The 22,959-nt window shown below is 52.9% G+C and overlaps 3 protein-coding genes across 4 annotated transcripts; all 3 read right to left on the bottom strand.

Moving 5' to 3' along the window:
• Positions 1–810: 810 nt before the first annotated feature.
• Positions 811–8,003, bottom strand: PDIA3 (protein disulfide isomerase family A member 3). Its single transcript, XM_039362064.1, has 13 exons — positions 7,753–8,003; positions 7,399–7,477; positions 7,194–7,311; positions 6,270–6,374; positions 5,492–5,621; positions 4,753–4,869; positions 4,540–4,665; positions 3,502–3,684; positions 3,180–3,288; positions 2,505–2,633; positions 2,195–2,274; positions 1,927–1,984; positions 811–1,195 (listed from the first exon to the last, which is right to left on the bottom strand). The coding sequence occupies exons 1-13, from the start codon at positions 7,893–7,895 to the stop codon at positions 1,076–1,078; spliced, it is 1,497 nt and encodes a 498-aa protein (XP_039217998.1). The 5' UTR covers positions 7,896–8,003; the 3' UTR covers positions 811–1,075.
• A 2,077-nt stretch (positions 8,004–10,080) lies between these two features.
• On the bottom strand, positions 10,081–11,901 carry LOC120316448 (zinc transporter ZIP1-like). Of its 2 annotated transcripts, XM_039362091.1 has the most exons (3): positions 11,294–11,901; positions 11,082–11,212; positions 10,081–10,811 (listed from the first exon to the last, which is right to left on the bottom strand). In XM_039362091.1, exons 1-3 carry the CDS (start codon positions 11,406–11,408, stop codon positions 10,197–10,199), a joined length of 861 nt encoding a protein of 286 aa, XP_039218025.1. In that variant the 5' UTR covers positions 11,409–11,901; the 3' UTR covers positions 10,081–10,196. The 2 variants fall into 2 exon arrangements, with proteins under 2 accessions (XP_039218025.1, XP_039218024.1); XM_039362090.1 differs by having other exon boundaries at positions 11,082–11,901.
• Positions 11,902–14,765: 2,864 nt separating this feature from the next.
• On the bottom strand, positions 14,766–22,079 carry CKMT1A (creatine kinase, mitochondrial 1A). The gene is made up of 9 exons (XM_039362080.1): positions 21,821–22,079; positions 19,051–19,249; positions 18,873–18,968; positions 16,765–16,986; positions 16,387–16,472; positions 15,968–16,091; positions 15,624–15,758; positions 15,294–15,419; positions 14,766–14,992 (listed from the first exon to the last, which is right to left on the bottom strand). The coding sequence occupies exons 1-9, from the start codon at positions 21,973–21,975 to the stop codon at positions 14,876–14,878; spliced, it is 1,260 nt and encodes a 419-aa protein (XP_039218014.1). The 5' UTR covers positions 21,976–22,079; the 3' UTR covers positions 14,766–14,875.
• Between the last annotated feature and the right edge of the window lie 880 nt (positions 22,080–22,959).

Genomic DNA, 22,959 nt, shown 5'->3' with positions numbered 1-22,959 from the left:
GGCGGAGGTCGGGAGACGAAGCTGCGGCAAGGCCTTTCTGGCTGCGGCTGCAACCTGCCGCCCATCCTGGCCGAGCGGAGCCCTCAGTGCTGAAGGAGCTTTTCGGTCGGCCGGACCCCCAAGCGCCGCGACAGGGCCTTGAAGCCCCATTTGAAAGCTCGGCCATTTGGGAAGACCCTCAAAGCAGCAGGTGACGTCATCGCAGGTGTTGAGCACCCGGGGGAAGCGAAAGGAAGTCAGGCTGTGGCGTCCCTCAGGAGGCACCTAAGCGGCCCCTTCTCAGATGACGTCTCAAGAGTCCATCATCGCAGCATCAACCCAACTACAAACCACCTTCTTGGCTGACTTAACTATCCAGGAGGGAGCTGGGGCTAATGAACAGTGGCTAAGCTACCAATGGAGGAAAATATTTGTCGCTCAGGATTGAAATGTGGGGGTCTTCGGTGCCCTCTGAGCTTGTTCAGTTTTCTTCCTTTCCCTGCCACTAATGAGCAAAATATTGTGGTGCTTTTGCTTTCTTTGAGAAAGATTCAAGTTTCCAGACAGAACTCCACACAACGGTATCCATTCTTTTGACTTCATGCAGTAGTTACAGACTACCTGCCCGTTCCTCAGCAAAAAGTGGAAGCAGAAGCAACCACCGCTGCTACTCTGGCGTAGTTCACTCAGCCCAGGACTGTTTATTTCCAAAAAAAGGCTCCGACGGAGGCTGCTCTCAGTAGCCCCCTTCTTAAAGACCAAGCCAGCAACACTGCCTCACCAGCGTGAGGCTCCCCGGTCCCACCATTACACAGCAATTAGGAGTAGGGATGGGGGGCAAGGGTTCATTTATTCGTTCATTCCTCCAGATGTACAAAAAAAATTAGAAAACACCCCCCTCCCTCTCCAGTCCAGGGTATCCATGGCAAATGCAGCTAAGAGACAAGGGGCAGGTAAAGAAGTAGGACAGCAACCACTGGCTCTCCTCTGCCTGAAGGGTTTTGCTTTCCAGCTACGAAGCTGCACCATGGAGCCCTGGCCTCCTTCCCAGAGCAGCCGCCGGGCTCTCTTCTGAACAAGGCGGCAGCCAAGGCTCTCACAGATCCTCTTTCGGCACCTTCTTCTTCTTCTTAGGCTTTTCGTCTTCTTGTAGAATTGGCGGATATGTGGCCTCCCTCTTCAGATAGCTGACAAAGTCGCTCACCTCACGCCCCCCCTGGCAAGGAGAAGTGAGGCCAAGAGACACTAGTGAGATGCAGGCCACGCCCACTGTTTGTACCACCCACAATTCACAACAATCCCCATCTTTTACCCTCTGTCTAGGACAGTGGTTCTCAACCTGTGGGTCGGGACCCCATTTGGGGTCGAACGACCATTTCACGGGGGTCGCCAAACAACACAGTCTGCCATTTTTCCCTTTTCCTTAGCTGTGCTACTCCCTTTTATTCTATTGGCTTTTGAAAGCCAATAGAATAGACTCTCTTGAATAGAGTCTGATTCTATTGGCTTTCAAAAGCCAATAGGAATTGTCCAGGCTGTCTCTGCCCTGCTGAGCCCACCAAAAGTCCCATTCTGCAAACTGTGCTGCACCAGTTGAGTAGTCCTCGACTTACGACCGGTTGAGTAGTCCTCGACTTACGACCGGTTGGGGGGGTTTGCGGCATTAAAAAAGTTGAGAACCACTGGTCTAGGAAGCAGAGCACAGCTCAACTTCACATCACCTCAGTCATGCTCCTCTCCCCTCCTCAGTGCCAAGGCGGAGTTGCCATCAACTTTTTCTGGAGTGCTTTTAAAAGATTGTAATCCAGTCTATTGCTCTGGTATTTCAGGGTGGTTTCCCCTCCAACCAGACCAAACTGGTGTTATTTCTGCTGCTATAATTGTTATCCCATCTCTTTACCTAAAAAGTCCTTCTAGTAGAAAGAAGCCAGCAAAAGATCTGCTCACCTCGTATTTCTTTGGACTCTGCTTGCTGCTGGCAGGAGAAAAGTAAATTGTGGGAAAGCTGCAGCACAAAGAAAGATCCAGTTAGACATATTCAATCTTTTTTTGTAGCAACAGCAAACATAAATTTAACCGGTCCTCAAACCTCAATCAACCTATTATTCTGCACAACTGGCGAACAGGTCAAAAGGCATGTCTAAGAAAGCTCTTCTGCTAATAGCAGGTGCAGCTTACCAGGAAAAGCAAACAGCCATTCCTGGGGCTTCCTTACCCTTTGACTTCATACGGTGAAGGCACATCATTGGCTGTGGCATCCATCTTAGCTATAACAATGTGGGGGTCTTTGTTAAGCTGAAAAAAAGGTAACAAGCCAGTAATTAGGAAGGACAAAACTCTTCAGCCCTCTGAGAAAATGGTGACTGAGATCAGAATTATGTGAAGTCAAAATCAAACAGGCCACCAATATTCCCCATTCTTGGGACTGCTGAACCCGGAAAGAAACTCCCACCAGTCAGATAAATAAAGTAACTTCTTCCAAGAGACCTTCAAGTGGATGCAACCTTTGCTTCCTTTGCCCCTACCTTCTCCCCCAGTTCCTTGTATTTGGGTTCAAGATTCTTGCAGTGGCCACACCACGGGGCGTAGAATTCTATAAGCACATCCTTACTCTCCGCATTTACGATTTCATCAAAATTTTCAGCCACAACTACCTAGAGAGAAACAAGAAGGTTTAAACAAACATGCCAGAATCATATGGAAAGAGCCCAAATACGTCATGGGTAAAAGCAGAACAGCTGCTCTCTCCAGATGCAAGCATACCTGCCTCTCCCTGCAATGCAGAAAGTATTGTCCAAGCTCACATTTGTACAACGGAGTAATAACATTACCAGCTCCAGTGACCTGTTTGCTCTTATCAAGGTGAACTTCCCCAGTTTCAGACAGCTTTTTATGCTAGCATGTAAGTACTGTAAAATTTCACATTCCCCTAATACTTCTATTTGTTTTCTTACAGCCGCTTAGCATTTGGAACCAAAGGAGAGCCATTAAAGTGCTAATTAAGCACTGATGAGCAAAATTTTGATTTGATTTGATTTGATTTTTTGTTATGGTGCACTTTTTTTCTAAGGGAATCAAGACACTACAGAAATGGCTCTGCTTCTCCTATTATTTCAGAAACGTAATTTACAACACCATCCATGTAAAATCTCTTCCCCAGTTACCATGGGGTTAATGGAAGACTGTAGCCCCGCTCTCACCTTCACTGGACCATCATTGTTGTCTGGGATGGGCTCTGATTTCAGGTATCTTTTCAGCTTTCCATCAAAATAATCCTGAAGGAATCTCTCCAAGGCTGTACCATCACGGCTGCAAATGGAGTAAGAATTGCTTCAGCCAGCATAGACCCATTTGTACTACTGTGAAGAGCCACTAAGGGAATAACACAGGCCTCTCCTTCAAAGCTTTTCCCAAAACAATTCAATGGAAACTTTGCCCTGCAGGAGCTATTCCTGTTTCAAAAGGGGAGCTTCCAAGTAGAAGCTGTTTATTCCCAACAAAGGGACAGAAATGTGAACTTACGAAAATTCCTCTTGCATGGCGAATTTCTCTCCTTTGGCTGTTCTGATAGCAACAAGAGGGACATCACTGGTAGAACCATCCAGCCCAAACTCCGTGAGTTCATGGCCAAAAGTCTTTCGACTGGCAACAGCAAAATTAAGCTTGTGCCCAGCATCCAGGAAACTCCGAGCGACCTTCATCACTCTGCAGAAACAAGGCAACTCTTTTGTTACTGACAGCTCAAGGAAACCAGATGGCCACCCCAAGCTATGGGGGCAAAAAAATACAACCAACTCCACAAGTGAACCCAGTGCAGTTTCAACTCCACACCTGCCAAAGTGTAAATGTTTGTTAACTGAGGAATGAATTCTACAATACCAGATCACATCTGCTGGATGCTTAATGAATTCACCAAAGTGGAAAACAAAATTAGAACATCGGTTTTCCAGCTAAGATTGTTAAAATGCAACACTGCCAAGAAAAGATTATAAAAGTGAAGGTTGTTTCAAGGAAACAACCTCTACTACAGAGTTATTTTCTAAGGGAACTTGTTCCTGAAGCAAGAACTCTTCTGACACAACGAGGACAAGTCTATCAAAGCACATACTTCAGCTGTTGCTGCTAGCATTGCTTGTGAGCCATCTTAGTCACTCCTGGGCTCAGAAACCAACTTTATATTGCCAACCAAGGGGAGGAAGAATGTTCACCTATTCATCATCCTGTCTTTAGTGTAAGAAAATCCTGGGACCAGTTGCTGATGGGCAGGTCTTCAATGGTAACTGCCCAGCTCTTCTTTAGCCATTCTGCATCCTGTCTCCTCCCTTCCTCCCCCCCCCCGTCTATTGCTGCTGCTTTACCTCATTCCCCACAAGTTTAATTTGGGAAGACCCATGTTTTAACAAGATTTTTTCCAGTGGCTTTGGCAAATTGGCTGCAGTGGAAACAACTGGTGCAGATATGGCTTTCATTTTGTTTACTGTTTTCTCCAATACCAGATTTCATTTGTAACAAAAACAGTTCATCTACCACAGAATCCTTGACAAAGAAATGGAAACTCACCTGTTGCGCCAATAATTAGAGCCTTTGGGATTCTTTTCATAATCTACATCATAATAAGCCACTAAAAGATCTTTCCCTTGGATCAATTCTTTGTTGTCTTCAGTCATGTGTGGGCATAAACCAAAGCTGAAATACAGAAACTCCCATTTTTTAGTATGTGAATCCCATTCAGACAAACATTACTTGCGATAGGAGAGAAACTACTATGCTCACATGTTCTCTTGGAGAAACTTCTTGATCTTGCCAGTTGTGATCTTTTCTTCTGTATATCGCACAGAACTGTCCTCAAACTTGTTTGCAAGGTGTTGGGGACGGAACAGGACGATGCCCCTGTGAAAAGGAGACTGGTGCATTTTGACTGTCAAACCCTATCAGGCAGCACCCCACAATCTATCCCTTTGGTTCACAAAAGAGTTGGAAGGGACCTAAGAGATCAAGTGAAATCCCTTTCACATTGCAGGATTCACTGAACCATCTCCTACAGATGACTGAAGGTTCCTCCAGGACAGGGCTCCAGTCGCTGAGCAAGTCTCAGCTGCTTGAGCCGATTCCACAAGGAGAAGCTAACACACAGGCAGCAAGCACATCAAGTTCTGACTTGTCTGCTCCTGCAGGTAGATAAACAAGAACCAACCCCGAGGGGACTTGGCAATTTGTGCTGCTGTATAGACGTGACACCATTCACAGAAGGCTACTCAGAACAAAGCTTAAGCATTCTAAAGAACTATGTTATATATGTGACCCTTCAAGAACCAAAGACGATAGTAAAAACTCATTCACATAAGTTAACTCAGCACTGTAAAGCTCTGCCCTTTACATTTTGAAAATGTGAACAGCTTCTGAAGTTGCTTGGTTGGCAAGTCACACAAAAACAAGAACAAACTTCATAACCTTTGTAACTGGACTTTTAAGCTGAATGAGAAAAACACAGAACCAACCACTGAACACTTACTCGCCATCTGGTTCATATTTTTTAACGAGGGCCTCATCACTGACATGCCCAAAGCGGTAATGATCCCGCAAATTGCTTGCTGCTTTCATGTATTCTGAATGTGGATCACCAAACAGCTCCCTGAAGAATCCTGTAGTTCATAAGAAATAAATAACTGTGTAAAAGAGATCCAAGATAAATAATTTGGTTATGCCACTGAGACACTTTAAATTGATAACATGGGAGGAAAAGCAAACATTTCCTTGTTTTTTGAGGGGGAAGACAAAATGCACAATTGTTCTTTAAAATGACAAAACAAGAACTTCAAGTCTATCAAAGATTTACCATCCGTCAATGTTAAACCTTTGCTGTTGGTGTTATAGATGAGAAATATTTGGTAAAACCAAAAGTCAGCATTTTATTGAACAACAAGCCACATGCAAAAATTGTCCCAGTCTTCAAATCCCACCCAAGGAACACAACCAACCCATGGCTTTGGTATTTTTACTGGGGAGTGTGCCTTGCCAATACTCTTAACAAGTTGTTGTATGGAGGATGAAGTCATATAAACAACACCATCAATGAGAAGGCAAAAGATAAGAAATACTTCAAATCAACTGGATATCAAGTTATTTGGGTTTTTTTAATGCAACATAACAGTTAGCAAATCATCCCATCCTAGGATTACCTAATAAATTGGTCCACGAAGTAAATCCTACACAGAAACAAGAATCAAAGCTATCAATAATCAAGATAAGCACTAATCTGTACTGTAGTCTCCTGCCCCCAGACTACTTACCCACCACAGCAGCATCCTTTTCAGTGATGAATTTCTCAAAGGCCTCAGGAGAAAGAGGAACTGAGGCAGGCCCAGCCTGTTTCTTTAGATGGCTCACAATTCCATCTTAGAAAAAACAACAACAATGTACAAATAAAGGCCAATCTTCTTTAGAGACTCACTGACATGGTATAAAAGCCCCCAAAGGCTACAGGATCTGTGCATCAATCGTTGTTTCAATTCAACATTATGTTAACATAGGCAAATCTCTTACCCATCTACAGGTAGTCCTTGACTTACAAGTTATGACAGCACCAAAAAAACTGACTTATGACCAGTTTAGACACTTGCAACAGTTGCAGCATCCCCATTGTCATGTGCTCCAATTTCAGAAGCTTGGCAGCTTACTAATATTTATGACAGTTGCAGTGTCCCAGGGTCACGTGATCTCCTTTTGCAATTTTCGGACAAGGGAAGCCAATTTCACTTAACTAAGTTATTAACTAAAAAACTACACTTAACAATTGTGATAAGGTTGTAAAATGAGGCAAACTCACTTGACAGAAATTTTGGGCTCAGTTATGGTGGTAAACCAAGGATTATATCAGCGGTTCTCAACGTTTGTGTGATGGCGCGGCGCCGCCCCCATGCGCAGCGCGCATGCGTGGCGCCGCCCCCTGGGGGGGAAAAATGGCGGATCGCGTTGTTTGGCGACCCCTGTAAAATGGTCGTTCGACCCCAAATGGGGTCGCGACCCATAGGTTGAGAACCGCTGGATTATATGTACTGATAGGACAGTTTTCAACACTGGCCCGTTGTGATAATCTATTAGCTGCAAGGTGAGAATCCAGATACCAAAGCTATAACTGGGAGGCGCAATTCAAATCTGCAGCCGCCCTCCGGAGCGTCAAGTGTGCCCAATGTCTACGAGACGGGGGTGCTCACCGGCTGTCCTGGGCCCGTCGTAACTCCCAGACTCCTCTCCATTACGGAAGATCTTCAGCGTGGGGTAGCCGCTCACACCGTACTTGTTGCAGGTCTCCGAATTGGCCGTGCAGTCGACCTAGCGGGGGAGGGGAGCGCATTGCCGTCTCGGCGCCCTGCCAAGGCCTCCGCCCGCCCCCCGCTCCAGCCCGCCCCCCAGACACACCTTCGCCAGCGGGACGATGCCCTTCAGCCGCGTGGCCGCCGACTCGTACTCGGGCGCGAGGCGCTTGCAATGTCCGCACCTGCAAGGCGACGCCACCGGTCAGCCAGCGCCCGTGCCCCCACCGCCCGTCCGTGCCCCTGGCCGCAGCCAATCCACGGCCTCCCGCGCGTCGCGGCAACCACTCAGGAGAGGCCACGGCAACGAGGCCCCGCCCTCTGGTGCCCGAGCAGCAGCCGCAGCGCCAAGCCCGCCGCGAAGACCCCGCCTGGCGGCACCCCTCGCTTCCCGCTGCCGGAGCGTCCCGGAGAGCGGAGAGGCCCGCCCGGGGAATGCCGCGCGGCCGTCCCGACTCACCAGGGCGCGTAGAACTCGACCAGGGCGACGTTGCGGTCGGCTAGACCGCTGTCGAAGTCATCATCGCTCAGCTCTAGCACGTCGGAAGCGCGGGCGGGCCAGGCCGCCACGGCGAGAAGCAGCGCGAGGAGCAGCGTCGCCATGAGGCCCAGCTGAGATGACTGACGATAACGGCGGCGGCGGCGGCGGCAGCTTTCGCTTTCCCCGGCGATCGTCTCAGCGCGGGGCTAAAGAGGAAGCGGAAGACCCACCCCTTGCGCAGACGGGCCGGATCTACTGTGTGGCAGCCGCCCATTGGCCCGAGCGTCTCGATCAGGGCGGGGCTTCTCTCGTCGCCGGGCGACGACTCGGCGCGCCCCTGCCCGCCTCCTCTGGTTCGCGCAGGCGCTCTGGCGCGAAAGGGGAAGCGCCCGTTCGGCCCGGGCGGGGGAGGGGGCGAGAAGGAGAGACACCCCCCCGACGGGGGGGTACGAGCGCGTGGGGCCGCCTCGGCCGCAGATGGAGTCCCGTCGCGGAGCCCGTCGCGCCCCCTCAGCCGCCTGGCCGCAGCGGGGCCGGGGGGACCCGGGAGAGAGCGGAGGGCGGCCGCCCCCCAGCACAAGGCGGGAGGGGACGGGCACCGCCGACCGGCCGGCCGAGCAGCCGCCAGCGACTCTGAGCAGCGCGCTTCCGAAGGGAAAGCGGGTAATGGAGGGAGACCAAGCCATGTCCTAGAAGCAACGTTATAAATTGGAGGCTTGGCTAGGGAAGTGGCTCTGCTGCCCGGCGCTCTCCAGCTGGGGAGGAGGGGAGCCGCCTCCGCACTTTTTGCTACTCAGCTAACTAGGGGTAAGCAACCTTGGCTCTTTTACGACTTGGATTTCAACTCCTAGAATTCAGCTGGCTCAGGAATTCTGGGAGTTGAAGTCCACGAGCCTAGGTTGCCTACCCCTGAATAAGGTATGTAGGAAGCACATCACAATAGTTATGGGGGACTTTAATTTCCCTGACATCAACTGGGAGACAAACTCTGCACCAAGTGGAAGATCCAACAGATTCCTGACAAACCCAGCAGACAACTTTGTCTCTCAAAAAGTAAAGAAAGGAACTAGGGGATCAGCCATATTGGACCTAATTCTCACTAACAGAGGTGAAATGATAGAAGGTGTTGAAGCCACAGGAACCTTGGGGGGGGGGGTGGAGTGATCATACAATATTGGAATTTAACGTTATGCAAGCACAAGTAATAGGCAAATAGTGGCTTGGACCCAATACCTATGTGTGGTGGCAGCTCGCACTCTGAGGGCAGAGGTTTGTCCTTCCCTAAAAATGCAACTCCCCTTTCCCCTCAACTATGGAACAGAAGGTATAAAAACAGCGACATCCACACTCCACCTGACTGGGGGACGGATAGGCAAATGTGCTTTATAATTTCCCGTTTCTCACAGAGTACAGAGAAGCATGGGCTCAGATGACAACTCATCCTGTCAAAGGTATATAAAAACCCATACAGGAGCCAAAATCTCTAACATTCATGTTTACATTCATATTATACCTGCCAAGGAGTAAAATCCACCTGCATACATAACCAAATACAATATGCCACCTGTTCCAGTAATAAGCAAATAATGTGTCACACCCCACAGAGGGTGAGGTACACCTCTAAAGGATGGGTGTATGCATTTGTGGCGGATAAGTATTATGCCAAACAACTGGCCTATAACCATACTATACTTGACCAAAGCCCAGAAATGTGTTTGTTTTGACACTTGTAAAGCAATAGACCAAGCACAGGGACAAGATGGCAACTATGGAATCCGTTGCGGTTCAGAATTGGGAAAGATCCTATATTACGTAAAGTAAATATGTATATGAGGCCCCGGAGCTTTTGGCGTATCATCTGGTTGGTACGTCTATTGGTACACATCCAACATGAAGATGGAGAGAGATCCCAATATTGACCCTAATTCAAGCCCTTCAGCAGAGCCATGATGCAAAGCAAGCTGGCCACTTTGGATTTCTGAAGACTACATTGGGTGGACGGCAATTTTGGTGGTCAGGAATGAAAAAGGATATTGAAAGTTATGTAAAGAGTTGTGTGATTTGTGCTGCCATGAAAAAATGACCCGGAAAGTTTCTTCCACGAGGGGGCACTGCAGCCCTACTGGTTGCTCAGGTTCTGACCCGAACATCCCAAGTCACCAGGCCGGGAAGAAGGGGGGGGCTTTCCGTGGGCAAATGGGCTTCTAGCAAATTATATAAACTTGTGAAGTTACAACAGAAGACACCCCCCCACGCACAGCTAAGATCATGAAATGAGGCAGGAAGAGCACAAACTGGCATCAGAAAGACAAATTAAAAACCTATTTAATAAAACCATTGAAGGCTCCGGAGGCGGGTGGCCTAGCAACGAGACTGCCCGCGCTCAGACGCCGCCGGAGACCCCGTCCAAGGAAGGCGGACGCTCAGCCCAGGAAACGCAGCCCAGCCATCCCGGAGAAGCCCAGGAGCAGAGCAAGGACTTTGGGCAAGCGGCCCGAGGGGCGATGCAGCTCCTGGGGCAGGATCTCCAGGAAGGTGATGTACATGAAGGTCCCGGCCGCCACCCCCTCCAGCACGCTCCGCGCCAGGGAGCCGCCGGGGCCGGCGCCGCGGGGCACGGCCATGCCCACACCCACGCCCACGGGGGACATGAGTGTGAAGCAGGCCACGGCGGCCGCCAGCCAGGGCAGGGCCAGGCGGCTCTGGAGCAGCAGCAGGCCCAGGCTGGCCGCGATGATGCACTTGTGGAGGACGATCGCCGCCGCCAGCCGGAGCACCTGGCTCGGCGTGTCCTGCAGCCCCAGCGCCAGCCCCTCGAAGACCGAGTGCAGCGACAGCGAGACGACCAGCACCAGCGAGCGAAAGGGCGACGGCGCGGCCTCGGCCCTCTGATCCCCGACGGCGGCCTCTTCGCGGAGCACGAGGGGCGACGTGGCCTCGGCGCCCGGCCGCTCGCTGCAGTCCAGCATCACGTGCTCCAGGACCAACACCAGCAGGAAGCCCAGCGCCAGTACCAGTTCGGGCGCGGGGAAGGCCGGCTGCAACGGAGAGAAGCGGAGCGTCACCGCGGCCGCCCCGCGGGGCCGAAGGATCCGGGGCGCGTTACTTTCGGCGACAGGAGCGGCTCAGGGACCCGGTCAAAGGCGGCGAGGTAGTTCCCCGCCTGTCTTCGCGGGGTCAGCGGCCACCTCCAGGCCCTCAAGGGGGTCCCCACGCGAGTCGCCCCCGAGCCCCCTGCGCTCGGCCACGGGGCCGCCGCGATGCAGCTTGGCTGGCCCTCCCCCGGGAGAGCCGCCCCCCTCCGGTACCGAGAGGCTCTGCAGACGGAGCTCGTCCCGAAGATCGGCCAGCGAATCGGGCACCACGTCCAGCAAGCAGGCGGCCATAAAGACTCCGCCCGCCGCGCAGCTCAGGATGCTTCGCCCGCTCCCAGAGGCGCCTGCGGAGAGTCGGGGAGAAGGACGCTGAGCCAGGCCCGCCGGCCCACGCGACCTGCCCGGCCCTAGGAGACCCCACGCACCGTTGGCCGCGGCCCCGCGCAGGCGGAAGAGCAGCGCCGGGAGAAGGCCGCAGAGCAGCGGCAGCGCGGCCAGGGCGAGCAGGCAGCCCAGCTTCAGCGCCTGCAGAGACCACATGGCGCCCCGTCGGATCGGGCACCGCCCTGGCCGGCCGGCCCTTTAAGCCCAAGCCCAACGCCGGCCCGCCCACGCCAGGCCGGGGGGTCAGCCCAGCCGGCCGCCTCCGCCCCGCGGCCTTGTTGGAGGGGGGCTACGGCCTTGACCAGGAGGGGAGGGTCTGGACTCTGGACCGTGGAGGAGACGTTGCCCTGCTTGGAGTAAGCGCCTTTGCAGCCCCGTCCGCGGAGCAGGGCCCGCTTGCCCGCCTAAGGGAGGACGGCTCGGATTTGGCTCCGGTGGGAGAAACCTTCCTCCCTCGATCCTCTCCCGCGGGCGGTTCCCGGGGTCCGTGAGCGAGCTCCGAAGCGGCAATCGGTGCGTGAAGAGCTGGTCTGGGGGTTGGGAATTCGGCGTCGATTCTCTCTCGCAATGACGCTGGGCGAATACGCGGGTTGGGGATGAAGGGGGAGAGCCCGTCTTGAGGCCTCCTGATGAGGGGGCCGCCTGCCCGCTTTGGTCGAGTAGAGAAAACGGGCCCTGCTCGGCCACCCCCGCCCGCCGGCACAGCCCCGCCCAGCTCGGCCGCGCCCGACTCCTCCCGTGGCCGGAGGGCTGCCCAAGCCCGGTGGGAGACTGGCGAGGTTTGAGGGTTCTTAAGGCGCCCGGTCGCTCCTTCGAGTTCCTCCGGGGGCCCTTAGGTAAATGTGGCCCTTGGAGTCCCCCTCCCTCTGTGGCACAACCCTTAGTGCGCTGACACCCCTCCCCCGCGGCTAGAGTATCCCTGGAGTTGGAGCCTGGAGCATTTGGCAGAGAGGGACACTAGTATTGGCTGGACATTGGACACCAGCTGGACAAATCTGTGGTGCGAGATGAGAGGTAGGTGTAGCTAGGTTTGAGAAGGGGAGCCGTCTAGTTGTTCCCATTGCCTTGTGCCAGGAGGCTGGGGTGCCTCTCCAGTCAGCACCCATCTAGCCGATAATGAGGGAACGGTCGCCAGGAGCCCCAGAAGAAATCTAATCTGCACTTGGCCTGGGCATAGGGCAAAAACTACACCAGATGCCCTCCTTGGTGCCCCCTGGTAGGAACACAGGCACATCTACCCTCCTCCTTCACTTGGGGGCTTTCAGTACCCTCAGCCGTGGCGTGTTTAAGCAGGGGTCTTCAAACGTGGCCCTTTTATGACTTGTGGACTTCAACAGGCATGCTGGCTGAGGAATTCTGGGAGTTGAAGTCCGCAAGTCATAAAAGGGCCACGTTTGAAGACCCCTGTTTTAAGGTGACCATGAGGGCTGGAACCACAGGCATCATTTTGTAGTAGTCCCAGCCAGAGTGGAGCAAGAGAGAATAACCTTTCCCTCCCGTTTGATTTCCTATTTATATGAAGTGCCTGAGGAAAACCCCGCAGAGTCTGGGTTTGCTATCAGAATCTGTACCCGGGTATGTAACCCTACCAGTAGGTTTGTACGGGGGTCCCTTTCCTTTTCCAGCTGACTCACACAATCCGCAGAAGGGGCTGTCTTTTTCTGCCTGGGATGATGATCTGCCCTTAGCTGGCACTGAGTCAACTTGAAACCTTTGGATTCAAGATTGTTTTAACAATCTTCCTTCCTCTTGGGAGGGCAGTTAAAAGCTTGCTGTAGTATAAGAACATGAAGCCACATAGCATCATTGCTCTTACCACCCCCCTCCCGAGAGCCATGTAGATAAGACACTGGCTTTTTCCCATTGAGCGCAGAGTGATATGGAGTGAAAGGCAGTTTGGAATAGTGGTTAAAGGCATCAGGCTAGAAACTGGCAAGCTGTGACTTTTTGTCCCGCCTTGATCATCTCTGATCATCTTCTTGGCATAGGAATATTTCTCAAATTATGATGCCCAGAATGGATAATACTCAGAATACAGCTCAATTCAGTACAAAGTGGAACACTTCCCTCCTATCCTTTGGAAATTGTGCTTCTGTTGGTGTAGCCCAAAATGGCACTTATCCTTTTAGCAGCCATGTGATACTATGACTCATATTCAGCTTGTAATCAACCCCACCAGTTCCAAGAACCTTTTCAGACACACACACACTCACCGTACACACAAACTGTGCATTTGACTTCTTTTTCCTAGTGAATAACATGCATTTGTCTCAATAAAACTAGAAGGGCATTTTTCTAACTGATCAAGATTGCTTTCAACTTTGTTTCACTCTTCTGGAATATTAATTAGAATTTAGAATAGAATAGAGCTGGAAGTGATCTTGGAGGTCTTTTAGTCCAGCCCCCTGCTTAAGCAGGAGACCCTATACCACTTCAGACAAGTGGTTGTCCAATCTGTTCTTAAAAGCCTCCAACTTCTACAGGCAAACTGTTCCACTGGTTAATTATTCTTTTAGGAAGTTTCTCCTTATTTCCAGGTTGCTTGTCTCCTTGATTAGTTTCCATCCATTGTTCCTAGTCTTGTTTTCTGGTGCTTTGGGCAATACGTTGACCCCCCCCCTTCTTTGTAGCAACCCTTCAAATACTGAAATAACTGCTATCATGTCCTCCCAGTTCTTTTCTAAACTAGCCATACCCAAATCCTGCAACTGTTCTTCATATGTTTTAGTCTGAAGGCCTTTAATCACCCTAGTTGCTCTTCTCTGTACTCTTTCCAGAGTCTCAACATCTTTTCTATAACGTGGCAACCAAAACTGGATGCAGTATTCCAGGTGTGGCCTTACTAAAGCTTTATAAAGTGGTACTAACACTTCACATGATTTTGATTCTTTGCCTCTGTTATATAACCAAAGATTGTATTAGCTTTTTGGGCTGCTGCCGCACACAAGATGGTCCTCTAGAACTCCAAAATCCTTGTGCATCAAAGAATTTGTGTCAAAGAATTGAAAGACAGACATGAAGCTTCAGCCCAGCCACCTGTGTTCAATGCAGCTATCCAAAATGAGGCACCCCAGATGTTTTCAGACTGGAGTTGTTCAGTCTCCTGACAGAATAATTAACCAATGGATCGGCTTGCCTCCAGAAGTTGTGGGTGCTCCATCACTGGATATTTTTAAGAAGAGACTGAAGAGCCATTTGTCTGAAATGGTGTAGGGTCTCCTTGAGCAGGGGATTAGACTAGAAGACGTCCAAAGTCCTTTCCAACTTTAGTATACCAAGCATCAGTGCCCGGCTGATTGGCCTGTGTTCCCTGTTTTCCTGCTCCGATAGCACCATTCCCCCTGAAATCTCAAGTATGGCTTCTAGCCCCTTTTTCTTTTCTGTTTTGGTCAGACACAATGAAACTTTACTCAGAAAGGACCACGTTAGACTGGGAGACCCCTGAGCTGCCCCTACAAGGTGCCTCCTCCCTCCTCCCCGCAGGGATGGGCAGAAAAAATGGCTGCAATCCAAAGGAAGCCAAAGCAGTTGGGACTTTATGAGGATCACTGCAGGGTACACAGCTAGAGCCACAAGACTACGCATGCAGGCATCTCTCAAGCCTTGGAGGGATCCGGTCGGGCTCAGCCACGGGACTGGCTCACAGGGGCTGGGATACGGATATCCTGGCCTCGTTCCAGGCGCCGCTCACAATCAATCAGGTAGTTCACACCATCGATCACCAGCTGCACCAGCTCCACCTGCCGAGGATGGGAATACAAGCCAGGGCGGTAAGAGACAGAGGGCGGAGCTGGGGCAGTTCAGAATAGAGCTTGGCTCTAGTCTCCTGGCCCCCACCCCAGATGTCCCCTGTTCACCCTTGTGGTACTAAGTCATGCTGGCCTCACCAACTCTGAAGGAGGCAGCACCCTGTCCCTGCCCGACTTGCCATCCACGCACCCTTTCCCAAGGCCCTTTCTCTGGGCCCGCAGTTGTGCAGGTGGCTCAAACGGGCATCACAGAAAGCGAGGGCATTTGCACCTAGCCAGACCCGGGAGTCACCTCAGATTTGCCCAGGCGATCCAGATTGGAGATGTCAAAGACGCTCCCTGTGGCAGCTGTGTCCACTCCCCCAGTTCCTCGCTTCTGCAGCCGCAGATTCTCCAGGATCTTAGAAAGGCGGTGGTCCTGCATGGGAATGTGCACGAGGAGGGAAAACTCAATGCCCCGTTGAAAGCTCGGGGGTGGGGGTGGGATAACTGCAAGCTGGGTCTGTTTTGTAGCTCTTGAGATGAGAAAAAAGTACTGATATTGCCCTAAGGAAAGGTGGCTTTTTGCACTTTACAAAAAGGACTCGGAGCAGTTGGGACATTTCTTTTACTTGGACCTTACTTTGCTCAGCAGTGGCAGCTTGATGTGAACTCCGGCACGCAGGCCGGTGCCAAGGTTGGACGGGCACGTCAAGATGTAGCCCAGTCTTTCGTTCCACATGAACTCCCAGCCTCTCTCCTGGATCAGTCGCTCTACCTGATTGTGGGAGCAAAGACAAAGTGTAAGTGGGTCCATCGAAGCCAGTGCTCCACGACCATCTTCTCCCCAGTTTTGCCCACCTGCCTAACCCCGCTCCCTTGGTGCGGAGCCCCTTCCCTTCAGCTTCTCTGGCAGCCTCTGATTCAACCCCATTTCCATGATCGCCCCCCTTGAGAAGGTCTCATTGATGAAATGGGGAGACTCACTTCCTTCAGGCCCTGACAGAACCTCTCAAAGACTCTCTTCATGTTGCCTCCTTTCTCCATGGAGATGACACGAGTGTGGTCCTCCTCATTGATCCAGACCAGGAAGGTTTTCTCATGGTTGTGCCTGATCAGGAGTTAAGAGGCCGATGAGGAGAGAGAAGGCTACCACCAACTGACCTGGCTGTGGCGAGACCTTATGTGCCTCCCAGGGCAGGCCTTAGTGGAGCTTTAAGCAGCTCTTACTCTACGGTGGGAAAGGCCCAGCCAGCTCCATTCCCCCACTAATCCACGTATTTCATTGCCGAAGGAACAGTCGTGCCCAGAGGACCTCTGCACAGGAAGACCCCTCTCCTGAGGCTGGGCCTGGAGTATCTGGCCAGCCCAATCTGTCCCCATCAGAAGCATCCACGGAGGCCTACCAGATTCCCCGGGCATCAGGCCAGTCGCGAGCCATGCCTGCTGCTGTCAATAGAGGGGAGACCGGCTTGTCAAAAAGGAAGTGGTCCTGAAGAAGAAGAAGAAGATGATCAAGATCCCTGCTAGGTTCTCTTGAGGCTTTCCTGGAATTTCATCCCAGGACAGAGCTGCTGCCTGTAGCCAGATGGGCTGAGGAAGCGGTGGTGATGGCTGGCAGCCAATGGGCCTTGCGGGAAGTTACCTGCAGTCCCAGACAACAGGTGACCTGGGCCTACAGGTACCGTCAGTTGGATCTGATCTTCGCTGCTCTTCTTCCTCGTGGCTTTTTCTCCCAACCAAGCAGGGTCTGCTAGGGCCCTGCCCCACCCAGGCACACTCACCTCAATAAGCTGCTCCTGCTCCTTGTCCGTCATCTCACTGAGGCGGTAGTACTTGCCCGCCAGCTCCCCGGTCAGGCCACTCAAGGCTTCTGCTGCGACTCTCTCCACCTCCCGCCGTTCTGCCCGGGTGCAGGCAGGAGGCAGGCCCAGGCCACGGATGCTGCGGCCAGTCCGGACCCGCGAGGAAAGGACGTAGCGCTCATCAAAGTTCCCCCCCTTGATCTGAGGAAGAAGAGGGAGATGAAGGGACAGCTCTCTGCCCACACCCTTTGACCCCCTCCGTCACGTTGCCCTTTGTGGGCTGGCCGGCTAGAGACGTGCCCTTTAGCAGTGGAAGTAACAGGAAAGCCTGTTTGCCAAGAGTGCACCCTGGCCTGGCTGGCACAGGAGCTTTTAAGGAGGAACTGTAGTCATGGAAATGGGGGGGGGGAGCACTTTGCACAGAGCACAAGCATTTTCCGTGAAACTTCCTGTGCCCAGAACACGCGCCTGTTGCTCATGATTCTTTTGCTTGGAAGCAGCCGGGAATGCTGAAGCAGGCGGGTATGTCATTCTCTGGTTTTCTTCCTCCCAAATGGCCCCTGATCATTCTTTATTTATGCTTTTTCTTGCTCTTTAAAGCAGCTGTTTCCCCAAGTGCTGCGCTCTGGGACAACAAGGGGTTGAGGCTGCTCTGTGTAAGAGCCATAGCATTCCAGAGCTTGGACGCATCTGTGACGTTCCTCCCCCACTCCTCCTCCTCCCCTCTAGCACAGGATCTGTGAGACTGCATCGTCCCTGGCAAAAGGCCATGGATTTAATTTCATTCAGTTTAATTGAATAGCCATCTATTTAAATGCATCGTGCAAAGAGGAGCCCATTCCAGGCAACTGCTAACCAAGCTGTGTCTCCTTGCAATGTGTGACGAACCCTGGGAGGCATCTGAGGCCTGGCCTTGGAGAAGCCTCCCCAGTCAGCCTTGGCTCAGCAGCCCCCAAAGGGGCCGGGGTTCCCCATGCTTGAAATGCTGCCTTGTCCCAGCCTGTGACAGGGAGAAGACAGGGAGGCAGGAAAAGGCAGGTTCTGCACGCGCGCGCGCACACACACACACACACACACACACACGGCAAGTCACAGAAGCTCCTTGGGTGACTGGGTCAGCCATGCCCCCTAGCCCAGCCTACCTCACTGGATTGTTGTTGGGGGGAATAGAAGGAGATGGCATTAGAAATGCCACTACTGCCTTGTGTTCCTGAAGGGGCGCATAAATCTAGCCATCTAATCAATATTATTTGACAGGTTAGTCCCTGAAGCCACAAAGGCTGTGCTGGGCAGGTGAGCTGCTTGTGTGCAGAAGAGCAATTGGTAGTTTTTGTCTTTTTAGAAAAACCTTTGTGTCGTCCATATCACTTTGGGTTTATGTGTTCAGCTTGTCTATTAGAGTCTTGAGATGAGCATTCACCACTCAGAGTGGGACCATCGAGGGCTGCACCAGCATTAACACTTCCCGACCCTTCAGGACAACCTCTCCTACCTAATGATTGCCAGCATCCCCCTTTTCTACATAGCTGGCTAAATATGAGCACACATTAAACAAAAATTACCAGGCAAATGCAGAGTGGCTGGAATCCAGAACAAGTTCCTTTTGCGTTTGAGGCTGTTAGGGGAGCTTGAAGAGGCAAAAACACTTGCCAATGCTCATGGGGTAACTATTTCACCCCTTAAAATCTCTAGACGCTCTCCCTCTACAGGCCCAGCCACGCCTGGAAGTCACCAAATATTGTGTGATCCTTGAGCTTATAGTAGTTGCACACCCCTGTCTTACACATTTATCAATTTTTCACAATACTTGTCATAAGGTCAGGGCTGATTCTGAGAAGGGGTTCCTGGCTTGGAGCTTCTGCAGGCTTAAACAAGAAGAAGCAGAGTTTGGTCAGGCATCCGGCCTTGACCTTTCCATCCCACCCCAGGAGCAGGACTTGCCTTTAGCACTCACTCTTGAGTTGTTCTGAACCAAGTGTGTGCCGAGGCTATGACATTTGTGGCTTGTGATAAATTCTAAGACCAGTTTTGCCAACAAAGCTCTACTGAAGCTCCTTGCAGTCCTGGCAGGCCCCTAGTTAGCATACCTTACGAGCTTCAAGATCTGTGGGATGCTTCATGGTGCGTGGGTTGTAGCCATTGTGCCTCTCCTCAATTACAGGGTCAAACAGCTCTGCGAAAACCTGGAGTCAGAACAGAGCCATTGGTTAGGCATTATCTCAAGAAGCTCGATGGGCAAGGAAGGTGGGCACTCTGAGCACTCACCTCATAGGATTCCTCATCTCCTGCCACCATGCCCACTGTCTTGATGAAGGGGTGCCCAGGATTGTCCACCCCAGTCTGGATGCACTGATCCAGGGTCCAGCCGGCAGGTGTGGCTTTGTCACAGAGCCTAGCGTAGATGGCAGGTGTCAGGTTGCTGGCCATGCAATTGTTATGTTTGCGCAGATCAGGGTACTCAGCACTGTGGGAGATGGTGGAAAAGGCAGGGTGAAAATGATAAAAAGAGCCTTTTGGCCTGAACCCCTCCCGTCTTTTCTTTCTCTATCCTTCAGGAAGAGCATTTGGACCCTGTTTCTGTTCCTCTGCTTCTAGGGTTCTCTGATGTCTTTGGAGCAGCACTGACTCTTCCCTGAGTTATCCCTGACAAATGAGCCCTGGTAGCCTCCTATTTCTGCTACGGAAGCCCCACACCATGGCCATCGTCCCATCCCCAGAGTTAGGTCCTCTTTGGCCCTATCAGTGTTCAGTTAGTGTTTCCTCCCTTATTCCACACTGAGGCATATCCACCTTTGTGGCAGGGATTGGGGTCACCAGCAGCAGAGGCAGGAGAGGGATCAACCAGAATGGGAACAGCTAATGTGTAGCCCATCCTGTTGCCATCCATCCAAGGATGGGTAGAGAACAGTTAGAATTTCTGCTTCTATCACCAGTCTTTCTGGTTTTTTTGGTGCCTTTCAGTCAGTGTTGACTCTTGATGACTGCCTGGTCAAGTCCCTGCAATTTTCTTTGCAGGAAGTGGTATGCCATTGCCTCCTCTTTCTTCCTAGGGCCAAGAAAGTCATTCAATTGGCTTCGTGTCTAAGGCAGGACTAGAACTCACAGTCTCCCAGTTTCTAGCCTGATGCCTTAACCACTACATCAAACTGCCTCCCATGCCCTCTTAGTGCTGGCTATAGTGTTGGATACCACAGGGGAAGACACCAGGGCATTACAATTAATAGAAGTTTATGAATAAAGTTACTGCATCAGAGAGTTTCCCCCACTCTGGAGCTGATCATCAGCCCAAGTAGCAATGAGGAGGACTGCCATGGCATCTGCTTGCAAAGAGCTTCCTTCTGTTGGATAGGCTTTATAGCCTTCACGCTCTCTCCCCTGGGAGTTGCTTAGTTTAGGCCAGTGATTCTCTTCACCATGGACCTCCTTTAAATACCTTTTGTAGTACTTAGTTCAAGATTTAAATCACAACATTTCTTCAAGCCTTTGTGGACCCTCTGTGCTGTGTTGACCCCAGCAGTCCGTGGACCCCAGGTTCAGAACCACTGGTATAGGCCATTAGCAAGGGAGGTGCCCACTAGCAGGCAGAGGGCGCCTAGTTAAGTTTAACAATATCTTTGTATGCTGTTTGACTCCAATGACTCACAAGTAAAAACATTAAAAAGATACCATCAGAAACAAAAAAAAAAATAAGGAATAGAGACAGCAAATTGACTAAATTACTTCACTGGGGTCAGAGTGGGAAGTTCGCTATTTAGCAGCTTGTACTGCAAGCTGCACAGGTGTGCTGCACAGTGGTAAATGGGAGGGGCTAGCTTGCTAAGCAGCCTGTGCTTGAATGTGGTTCAATCTCAGGTCACACAGATTCCAGTTCCGCCAAGACTCTGCCTTTGTTCGCCGTCCTGGGAAGGGCCACTTAGGAGTGGCCCTGTTTTCCACTCTTCCTGCTTCCTGAAGCAAGGTGCTCAGAAGCTGGAGAATCCTCTGTGCTCTGCTGACTTGCCCTTTCCTCTGAGGCTTAGAGAGGTGAACATCTAACTTCAACATGGAGTACTTAAGCAACAGTGGTGACCCCAATTCACAATCCAGCAGCTGAGTAATGCTCGCATTAAGTTCCCTTCCTTAATCTGCTTAGGAAGCTGCTTTCTCTTGACCTCATTGACGATTTGGAGGGCCCCAAGGTGTCTCGAGGAAGGGGTGGGGGGTGGGGAGGTGCTGAGAGGGGTCTTCTGTGCCCTCCCTCCAACCAAAACCACCATGGGCACCAGTCCAGGACCTGCAAGGCTCTTTCTCAGTCGTGAACAGCCTGCAGCTGGTGGGTCTTTCCAGCAGCAACCCAAATGGTGGGCGGGACTTGGGCTCCATTCCTCCTTTGCAGATAAGGAAGAGGGAGTTGCACCAGAAGCCTCGGCCGGCTGGCGTTGCACCTGAGACCTGTGCTTGGCTCCAGTGCAGCCTGGCCCCTCCCTGTTTTGGCCCCTCTCTGCCCCTCTACTGCCCGGCTTTGCTCAGGGTTGGGGGATGCTTCCAGGGCCCTTCTTGGGAGGATAATCACCCCTAGATTGATGCTGCTTTGTGGAATGGGGGAGACCTAGAGCCCGGAGCCCGGAGGAGGCAGCCAGAACGGCCCAGAAGGAGCTGAAACAGAGAGGGCTCCATTTCTCTTTGCCTTAAAGCTGCGCTGGGGAGAGGAAGCAAACCCCGGGCGTCTGGAAAGGCAGGAGCCCGGTTGGGGGCGCTGAGCAGACCCACTTTTCTGGGGGTCGTTCAGAGGCAAAGCAGGGTCCCTTTGGGGGGGAGGGAAGCTGAAGGCCAAACCCAATTACCTCATTTTTGCGGCGCCGGAGAAAAGGGAGCGGCGCGCTCCTAAATTGGCGGGTGGGTTACAGGGGGTCCGAGAGGGGGACCTTGTTCCTTCGAGGGTAGAGAGGACCGCTGTCCTCCGCAACGGCGCCCCGGGCCTTGCGCTCCAGCTCCGAGGAAGCCCTCCCGGGGGTCGCCGCCTCAAGGGCATCCCCAGCCGCCCCGGGAGCCCTACCTTGGAGGGTAGAGGCGCCGCTTGGTCCTCGCCGAGTGGCAGGCGGAGTCGCGGGAGAAGAGGAACCCGGCGCCCAGCGAGCCAGCGGCGCCCACCGCGGCCAGGAGGGCGGCGGATCGTCGGGCGGAGAGGGCGCGGGCGAAGGTGCTGGACATGGTGCGGCCGCGAGGAGTCTGAGCGCGAAGCAGGAAGGCGAGCCGCGGGCGGGCGAAGACTTCGCACAGCCAGGCGGGAGGAGGAAGACGCCTATTGCGAGCCTCGCGGGGAGGGGAGCGCGGAGATTACGCCGCCCTAGCGCCGGCCCGGCCGGCCCAGCCCAGCCCGGGGGCCTCGCCCGAATCGTCGCGCGCGGCTGCGGCACCGGAGCGCGCTTCAGCACCGACCCCGGCCTGGACAGCGCCGGGCAGGGCAGCGGACCCGCAGTCAGGCGGGCCGCCCCCACGGGCTCCGGGCGAGCGGGGGCGGCAGGCGACCTCCGACTGCCGCTACTTACCGCCGGGCCCCGAGTTGCCGCAGCCGCGGCTCTTGCCAGGCCGCCCAGAGGCTGCCGCGGCGGGACTCCCCCCCCCAGGGCTTAGTGGGACCTACGTGAAGACCGGAGCCCAAAGCCAGCCCGCCCCGCAGCCCCGCGGCTGTGTCCTGGGCCCAGCGGTGCTCCTCTTCTAGCGCGGCTCGCGAGCGCGGTGGCGGTATCGGAATCTGGCTGTTCTGGAGCATTTCCCCTTGGGCGAGGCTGGCTGGTACCTGCTGCCTTCCTCCCCGCTCCCGGCTGGGCACCCCCAGCACCGGGACTCCACGCGGAGGAGAATAAAGCAACCGAAGGGACAAGCAGCCCAACGATCCCCTGTGCACTTCCGCAATTACTTTGACGCCGAGATGATCTGGTTTGTTCACCAAGATATTGAACAGCCATGAATGAAGTTTCTTTGTATAATGGGATTCTCATCCAAGCTCCCGTCCCCCGACCCAAAACTGACATTCCCAGGAAAAAGGAGAAGCCAGAGGCTGCGCTGAGAAACGCTGAGCAGATCCGCCAGACGCAGCGCCCCACCCGGCCCTTTCCCTGCAGACCCCTTTGCGGGCTGCTCCCTCTTTCTTCTAGTGCACGGGGAGCCTTATCCCAAGGGCAGAGATGCCCA

This window comes from Crotalus tigris, unplaced genomic scaffold (genome assembly GCF_016545835.1).
Source record: "Crotalus tigris isolate CLP2741 ecotype Arizona unplaced genomic scaffold, ASM1654583v1 scf7180000019364.2947544272:3078424, whole genome shotgun sequence".
Classification (NCBI taxonomy): domain Eukaryota; kingdom Metazoa; phylum Chordata; class Lepidosauria; order Squamata; family Viperidae; genus Crotalus; species Crotalus tigris.
This window is presented reverse-complemented; position numbering and strand designations above follow the sequence as displayed.

What these genes read in the sequence shown, in the direction of transcription:
- PDIA3 (XM_039362064.1), bottom strand. Translation starts at nt 7,895, where the DNA reads ATGGCGACGCTGCTCCTCGCGCTGCTTCTCGCCGTGGCGGCCTGGCCC. An exon ending in ACAAGGAACTGGGGGAGAAG is followed by an intron (nt 2,275 to 2,504) that starts GTAGGGGCAAAG and finishes CCTTTTTTTCAG; the next exon opens with CTTAACAAAGACCCCCACAT. An exon ending in AGAGTCCAAAGAAATACGAG is followed by an intron (nt 1,196 to 1,926) that starts GTGAGCAGATCT and finishes TCTCCTTGCCAG; the next exon opens with GGGGGGCGTGAGGTGAGCGA.
- LOC120316448 (XM_039362090.1), bottom strand. Translation starts at nt 11,408, where the DNA reads ATGTGGTCTCTGCAGGCGCTGAAGCTGGGCTGCCTGCTCGCCCTGGCC. An exon ending in TCCGTCTGCAGAGCCTCTCG is followed by an intron (nt 10,812 to 11,081) that starts GTACCGGAGGGG and finishes TCTCCGTTGCAG; the next exon opens with CCGGCCTTCCCCGCGCCCGA.
- CKMT1A (XM_039362080.1), bottom strand. Translation starts at nt 21,975, where the DNA reads ATGTCCAGCACCTTCGCCCGCGCCCTCTCCGCCCGACGATCCGCCGCC. An exon ending in AGCTGCCACTGCTGAGCAAA is followed by an intron (nt 15,420 to 15,623) that starts GTAAGGTCCAAG and finishes ATTCCCATGCAG; the next exon opens with GACCACCGCCTTTCTAAGAT. An exon ending in ATCGCCTGGGCAAATCTGAG is followed by an intron (nt 14,993 to 15,293) that starts GTGACTCCCGGG and finishes CATCCTCGGCAG; the next exon opens with GTGGAGCTGGTGCAGCTGGT.